The sequence below is a fragment of the Lissotriton helveticus genome, chromosome 5_1 (assembly GCF_964261635.1).
Source record: "Lissotriton helveticus chromosome 5_1, aLisHel1.1, whole genome shotgun sequence".
NCBI classification, from domain to species: Eukaryota; Metazoa; Chordata; class Amphibia; order Caudata; family Salamandridae; genus Lissotriton; species Lissotriton helveticus.
In genome coordinates this window covers 962,039,696-962,047,690 of record NC_136065.1, presented here as the reverse complement: position 1 = coordinate 962,047,690, position 7,995 = coordinate 962,039,696, and the positions used below count along the sequence as shown (strand labels likewise).

The following is a 7,995-nucleotide window of genomic DNA, read 5'->3' as shown; positions in this document are numbered from 1 at the left end:
GTGTAATTATGTACAACTGTTATCTTTATTTTCTAGTACTAGCTCGTGTTATTATATCCAGTGTAATTATGTTGTACTGCTATCTTGCATTAATATCTGTATGTTCTGGTGCTAGCTCGTGTTAATGCATCCAGTGTAATTATGTACAACTGTTATCTTTATTTTCTAGTACTAGCTCGTGTTATTATATCCAGTGTAATTATGTTGTACAGCTATCTTGCATTAATATCTGTATGTTCTGGTGCTAGCTCGTGTTAATGCATCCAGTGTAATTATGTGGTTCTGTTATCATGCATTAATGCCTGGAACGTCTTTATTTTCTAGCACTCGCTCGCTTCAATGCATCCTGTGTCACTATGTTCTACTGCTATCTTGTACAAGGTAGCGACGCGTGGGCGAGGTAGAAGGGTTTGCCCTGTCGAATGAAGACCGCGCACCCTCACAATAAATATAAATATTTTTCCCAAGCTCGGAGCGCAGCTGTTTCGTTCAGGCCATAGAGAGCACACAGAATATATTTGCTGAAGTTTAAGCGCGAGGATTATAGAATGCGCTGCTCTTCGACAGCCTTAAACGCTACTTCGTGTATTTAAAGAAAACTAACGACAGGAGCTTCTTCAGGAAGGGTTTTTACATCACACTCTTATTGACATGAATATTTGTATAATTAAAGATCTGGGAATAAAGGATACGGAGAGCGCGATCTATAGTTTCCCTCCGTGGTACATCATGTCTACAGCTGACAGGTGTCAGTCAGTGTGCAGCATATCTCTAGCTTTCGAGCACAGGCCACGCGTGTCCCCTGAAAGTTCCCACCTGTAGCGCGCTGCTCATTACTACATGTTAACGAGCCGGGGTCGGGCCCTCTCGTTTCCAACCTGATGAACAGAAGCATTATTCAAGTACAATATTAAATGCGTGGTAAACGGTTCTATATCACCCCGTAGTCACATATGCTGCCAACAGTAAATAAGATGGGCGCAGTGACGTGGCACAGCGCACGTCCCGCCGGTGTCCTACGCACTGGAGGGCCATAAAACGCTGCGACAGGACGCAGTGGAGTGCGGATTCACGTGCTTGGTATTTTGATTCAATTATAATAAAATAAAAAGAGCGATTAGTATGAAGGGAGCACAAATAAATAAATTCGGTATTTATAAAATTCTACAGGGGGCATCTTTTGTGCACACGTGTTGAATACATTTTGTGACCAAGCGCCTCAATAAACTGAAAGCTAGTAATGTTTGCCCCCTATGTACTGCGGCGTCAGCCATAGCTGTTCTGTCAAACATTCAAGCGCATTTCGAAAAGCAGACCTAGTTTTGACACAGTGTACGTACTTGTCATTAAATTGACAATTTAATAAAATCGTATCAAACTCTGCTCCTTATGGTAATTCTGTAAATGAATTACTCTGTTTTTCTTATTGTATCATATCCCGGGAGTATCAATAACTATGCATTTTTTAAGACGCTTGTTAAATAATTTATTGATTATACAAAGTCTTTCCAACCGCTGTCTAGACAATAATATTCTTAATTCAATTTAAAATCCATTGTCCCGTTTTCTCTCTCCTCTGGGTCAGGCTGGGGTTGTTGAGCGTAAAATCCACGGAAATAAAGAAACGACTAAAAGACTGAATAAAAGGGGGGATAGACTGGGGTGGGGATGAGGGGAATTTGGAAATACATATAACGACTTTTGCAGGTACCTTTATGTGCAAAGGAAGTGTCCTGGATCTGTGATTTACAAAACAGTAGCAAAGTGTGAGTCCAGGCTCAGAAATCCCAACCAGGAGAAAGTCACGAGAGAAAGAGAGAAAAACAAACAGAAGGAAGAAAGAACTGCCAACCTGGTCCATCGGGGAGCAGGTAGATTTTTCATAACTTATTCTGTAAAAAATATATACATCTGAACATTACAATTTAGGCTGTACAACACATCACTTTGTTTAAAACATTCACTTACACTTCTTTATAATTTGTATACCCTGGTTAATTCGGCTTTTTGAAAGCGCTGGGGCGGGTGGAAAAGGGGCAGTAAAGTTCGAGGACGGGAGGTAAAAGTTCGCGGACAGGAAGTAAAAGTCCGGGTGTTCCGAGTCCTTCCGGGTACCCCCCTGATATCACAACGTGTCCGAGTTGTTGCTGCAGGGGCTGATGAGCGTTAAGTTTGTGGATTTGTGCTTTTTTAACAACCTGCAGATTTTCTCATCGTCCGAGTTGGGGTCCAGGGGCTTGTTGTACTCGTCGTCGTCCTCGTTGTCCGAGCTCTCCTTCATCTTCTCGGTCTCCGAGTCGTGCTTCTTCTTCGCCGTGGCCATCTCGGCGGCGTGCCTCTTCCGCCACTTGGTCCGCCGGTTCTGGAACCACACCTGGTGGGAGAGGGGCACAGGGCGTTAGAGGGCTCAAGTTCACTCAGGACCTATATTGACAGATAGGATCGGGGACTGGGGGCACGGGGTGTCGCTCCCCCAACGCAGGATCCCCCTCAGAGAGATAACCACATATCTAACAATGTAAGACCCCTCAGATTAATATCGATCACCACCCAGCTCAGGGCTCCTCGGAGTGAGACCCAGTTAAATTAGCGTAATATGCCAGCTCACCATCTACGACGACCCCCCCACAGAAGCTTCGGAGTGATATCCGCCTAACCTCCTGGCTCATAGACCTTCTCAAACTGATAACCCTTCAGCCTCCAAGCTCAGGGACCGTCCACACAGAGTGATGTGGACAAACTCTCCCACATTCAGGGACCTCGGTGAGTGATGCTCCTATCCCTCACCATCCCGGGGACCCCTAACGAAAGCCCTACCCCCGTCCAGCAGCAACACCTCGGGCTCAGAATGTCACAAGCTCACCTCTAAACTCAGGGACTTGGCAGTGATACCCCCTATATCCGCCAACCATGTCAGCACAGAGAACACCTCACGTCGCTCACCCTGAGAGCTCAGTGACAATAGGTGGGCATCTCCTGAGCCTCCCATGTCAGGGACCCCGTCGCCTCCCCATGCCCCTCCAGCTTAGTCACCCCTCAGTGTGAAACCCGCTGCCCTCACAGCTCAAGGACCTCCCCGGGGGATGCCCGCTCACCCCCAGCTCAGAGCCCTATCCTACGCTCCCTGGCCGGCACCCTCTCTTTTAGTAATACACTTTCCTACACAGTATATAAAACCGAACATTTACAGACATAATCGTAGCGAGAAATGGTGCAAAAAAGACGTTAAGGACGCTGCTAAGAGGGGGCGCGTAAGGCAGCTTGCTACAGAGAGTCCGTTAACTGCAACTTGTTTTTATACAACTCAATGACCAGTTTAGATATTTCAGAAAAAACACATTGTGAAAGGAATACTACCTTGATTTATATTCTTATTGCAACTATAAACAGCGGTAGCATTAGTGTTTGTGCTATTAGTAACAATAACTGGTGGCAGGGGTTCACATTTCAGCACCGTGTCGAGGAGAAAGTTCACGAATGTGCAAAACTGATAAGCATCAGACAGACCCTGCTCTGTTGGGGATGTGTTATTCTGCGGCTTAGTGTAAGGTGTCTAAAACTATACAGCTTGTGTATCTTTTTGGGTAGCAATTGGGAGTGGACACTGAATTGTTAACTTAAGTTGTAGTGCTTTGCATTACCAATTGCTTCAAAAAATGCATGGTGGGAAAACGTTTTCTGTTTTGTCGTGATTGGTAGCTTTGGGTCTAAGGAAACTTGTGTGACAAGATATGACCCCACACTATAGATGCGTTGTGTTGGTGTCTCGCGAGCACAGTCAGTGGTAAACAGATATGAACAATGCAAGTGATTGCTATATCCTAATAAACAAATACGAAGCCGTGCGCTTTCCGTGGAGCCACACATACAAATTGAATTGGACCCAACTGAAAAGTTAAAAGAAAACCCGCAGCTGGTGATTTTCTAATCAACAAATTCCCAAGAGTTTAAAACGTCGGCGGGAGTATGCCGAGAGCTAACTTAAAGTGTGAGGCAGGTGCTTTTTAACACCACGAGTTTGTTGTTCTATTATGCGCAACTGCGTTTATATAGCGCTTCGAACTTCTGAAATAGCTTTAACGCGCTTTCTTAAAAACGAATTGTTTCACTTATTTCTATGTTCAATCCGTGACCTACTCCGAATTGTGTACAAGGCATGTTGGGCATAATACAAGCGTCAAACTGGAGAGAAAACTAAACGATTCTAAATTCAAGTGTGGTTGTTAACACAACGGAAAAGAAGCATTACTGTGTATATCAGTGTTATGTGATGGAGTTTTCAGCCGATTGTGTATTGCTCTGACAATCCTGTCGGATTCCTTCAATGATTGCATTGCTGTAAATTGGGATTGTGTTGATGTTCTCGCTCCTTAAGCAGTGATTACTGGGGACTGCCTGAGGGAATGTTTTATGTCTTAGTCAATAATGCCTCTTATGTAACGTTTCAGTGCCATTGCACAGGGTGGGGGCAAAGTCGGTCTGTGTGCCTGTCAGTCGGGGCTCTGTGTTTCTTCTCTGTTAAGTGATCGATAACACCTGTAAACACTGTCGCGCACGTCTGCTTACCTTGACCTGACTTTCAGTCATCCCCAGGGAGTAGGCCAGCCGCGCCCTCTCGGGCCCCGCCAGGTACTTGGTCTGTTCGAAGGTTTTCTCCAGGGCGAAGATCTGCTGTCCGGAGAACGTTGGCCTCGAGTGCTTCTTCTTGCCGTCCTTGTCGAGCATCATCCCGCTCTGGGCTGTAAGAAGCATCAGAGGGCGAGTTAGAGCAGTGGCGACGAGGCGTCATATGCACAGATAATGTCTAACACGAACACGCTCTCTGCTGCAAACTGTGACAACTGGTGACATGTTTTGGTGAGTGTGTGGCCTTATCAGAGTATCTGATGATGTGGAGAGTGCGTGCACACAATTAAACACAGTAACATCCAGAACACAATATCAAACAAAACACTCTGAAACTCGCAATGAGCGCCAACACGGCAACAGGAGAAAATCATTTTATACGGTTAACATTCATACCCATCAGGCCATAATCAAGAGGTATATCTCACGCACGACTCTGGCACACCTGTGTCACTGAATACACTCTATGGAAGAGAGACCAGTCATTTCTATGTAAAGTTTGTCTTTGTGTTGACCCAGGCTACTAAATTAGAAACCGTTTTTTTTATTTTTGGGGTAACTGAAAACAAATTAATACTGATTACACAGCGGATGAGCGTCCCAATGTCCGAGATCCCTGTACTCTTTATGTAAGTCTGAGCAGGGGAATGCGCATTAGCGGTGTTTTTACCGCGCGCTTTAAATGTGTCCAATCTGATGTTCTGTCTAGGAATATACACAGTGCTCCCCTCGGTTGCTGTGTCCCGTGCAGATTGTTGTGATATTACTTCCCAATAATATAAAAAGAATATACAAATAAGAGCAATAAGTCTAGCGTGTTATATTTCCAATGCACTGAATATTAGATACACCATTTCCCCCACAGTGAGGCAGGCCACACACGAAAGTCGAGAAAACACATGCGTGTCTGTCTGTTTCATTAAAGGCTGTGTTTCAACATAAGGAAATGTTGGTGTGGTGGTTAGGTCAGTTCCTTTGCGCCACCTATTGTGAGTAATAATAGTATTCTAATAGTGAAAGGAATAGTGGTATTATCATTTCTACAACTAAGTTAGAGTATATGCCCTTCTTTATATGCAATGTTATCTTGGGAAGTCAACTTTTGTAACTGCTACTGGATACATTTACAAGCAGAACTTAGTATTGACGTTTTCAGCCCGCGGATGCGAAGTACTTATAAATAGCATCTTTCAGTAAAACATTCCCCTTCTGTATCCCTCCCCATCACAATCCCAGTAAAACCGAGGCACCATCCTTCCAGGAATGGCCCAGCAGACAGTCAGGGTGTGCTGCGGTACTCACCGGGACAGCTCAGTCTGGGGTCCCTCCAGGGCGCCCCCTGCATGACTCCGGGCCAGAAGATGGGGGGCCGGCCGGGCAGCTCGGCCAGGGGTTTGGGGTACCGGGCCATAGCGGCGGGGTTGAAGTACATGCCCGAGGCGGTCAGTCCGTTGATGCGGGGCAGGCTGGACAGCAGCCCCCCGGCGGAGCCCAGGGGCCGGCCCAGGATGTCGCTGATGCCGTGCGGGGTGCCCAGGCCCGGGAACTGCGAGCTGATCTGCGAGAGGCTGGGCGCCTTGAAGCCCGAGGGGCTGTGCAGGGCGTAGGGGAAGAGCGAGCTCTTCATCTCGGCCATGTTGTGCAGGGCGGCTAGCGGCGCGCTGCTCAGCACGAAGGCGGAGCCCTGCTGCGGCTGCCTCTGGGGGTTAGGATCCATCTGCCCCACCGCCAACATCTGTGCGCATGGAGGGGCGAGGGCGGCGGGCAGGGAGGGCGCCAGCGGGGCACGGGCTCCAGGCGGCACCGGCGACTTCAGAGACCCGAGGGAACCTCAGGGGGAGCAGGAACTGGAGACCAAGCAGAACTTCACTCGGCAACTTAGCAGGGTGCTCAGACAGTTGCTCCCAAAGGAAATCTGAGCAGAGTCTTCAGAGAGCGGATCAGCAGGACCATCAGAGAGCGGCCGAGGAGAGCAGCAGGTGCAGCAGCAGCGCCCTCCAAGAGCAGCCCCGAGGCGCCCCCTGCAATCAGCAGAGACTTCTCATGAGACCACCCGCAACCGGGGAAACTTCAGAGTCTGGAACGGCAGCACCCATGGGCAGGCTTCACAGAAGAGCGGCGACGACCCTACAGAGGCCTCCAGCGGCGCCCGCACCCCTCGGGGGCAGCACTGAGCTCCAGGCAGCGTCACCCAGAGCACGCGCGGCGGTGGCGGTTTATGCGTCCCGGCTTGGAACACAGCGTAACCCCGAGCGTCGCTCGCGCGCCGGCCGTCAGTCTCCTCACAGGAAGCGGCGCGTCCCTCGCGCACAGACGTAGTCCCCAAGGCAGCGAGCGCACCCAGCGCTTCCGGACTGTGCATTCCGCGCCCTGTCACCCGCCGCACTTGATAAGCTGCGCCGCCGCCCGCCGGCCGCCGCTCCCCATTGGCGGAGCCGGGTTCGGCGCGCGCTCTGATTGGACGATCGATCGGGGGCCCTTGTCCCCGCTCTGCGTCGGCGTCAGCTGCGGGCCGGCACAGTCAATGAAGCTCCTATTATACAGTCAGGTGCTGTAAATCCCGCCGCTGATTTATCTGCCCCAGCCACCGAATAAATCCACTTCAATGGGATTTTAGTGAGCACACCCGGGCTTTAAAAGGAAATCAGCACAAAATATGAGCATCGTGTTTGATCACATAAAAAATGCAGATCCGGAGCCCATCAGGACTGCGATACATCAGGGCTCAACAAAACGAGCAGGGACGCACCTTTTCATGGGACGGCCAAACTATCGCATAAAGATAGCAGCGAGCTTAGAGGCGCCCTTGTCATGAAGCAGCTGCAGAAGAGCCCATTGTGCCTGAGAGGGGGCACTTAGGGTGCACTCCTCAGGTCTATGAACTTTGCATGAAGTGCCCGTCCTTTTTTGTCGAACTGTATAATGGGGTAGCTCTTGGCGCGGGAGCAGAATGGAGTGCCTGCTCTTTTGTAAATTGAAACAAACTCCAGATACTTGACTATCATCAGGGGGTGCCCTATTAGCGGATGCAATTTCCTAAAAACAAAACAAGTGGTAATGAAAGGTCGGATACCTTTCTAAGACGAATACACATTTGTTCACAAAACTCACTTCAAAACTATTTCATTTTGATTAACGATCCTCCGCGTGAGCCTTATTTAACCTTTCAGGAAGTCTGAGGGCAACTTTCGTCGCTGTCTACTTTTACTTTAAATTCAAAGGGGCCGTCCTAATCTGGTTTTACAGAGCGTTCGACTCCTATGCTGATTTTATGGGAATTTGTGGCGGGCAAGTCCACTAGAGTGCCTGGTTTAGAAATCACGGGCATTCCGTACCACAGACCATATGTCCAACTGGCCTTCGACGCGC

The 7,995-nt window shown here is 48.7% G+C and overlaps 1 protein-coding gene across 1 annotated transcript; it reads right to left on the bottom strand.

Moving 5' to 3' along the window:
- Positions 1 to 1,461: 1,461 nt before the first annotated feature.
- Positions 1,462 to 6,988, bottom strand: NKX6-2 (NK6 homeobox 2). The gene is made up of 3 exons (XM_078641143.1): positions 5,929 to 6,988; positions 4,567 to 4,739; positions 1,462 to 2,374 (listed from the first exon to the last, which is right to left on the bottom strand). Exons 1-3 carry the CDS (start codon positions 6,359 to 6,361, stop codon positions 2,126 to 2,128), a joined length of 855 nt encoding a protein of 284 aa, XP_078497269.1. The 5' UTR covers positions 6,362 to 6,988; the 3' UTR covers positions 1,462 to 2,125.
- Between the last annotated feature and the right edge of the window lie 1,007 nt (positions 6,989 to 7,995).

Excerpts from the sequence above, each read along its gene's own strand:
- NKX6-2 (XM_078641143.1), bottom strand. The coding sequence starts at position 6,361 with ATGTTGGCGGTGGGGCAGATGGATCCTAACCCCCAGAGGCAGCCGCAG. Across the intron at positions 4,740-5,928 it reads CCCCAGACTGAGCTGTCCCG|CCCAGAGCGGGATGATGCTC; the intron begins GTGAGTACCGCA and ends TGCTTCTTACAG. Across the intron at positions 2,375-4,566 it reads TGACTGAAAGTCAGGTCAAG|GTGTGGTTCCAGAACCGGCG; the intron begins GTAAGCAGACGT and ends CTCTCCCACCAG.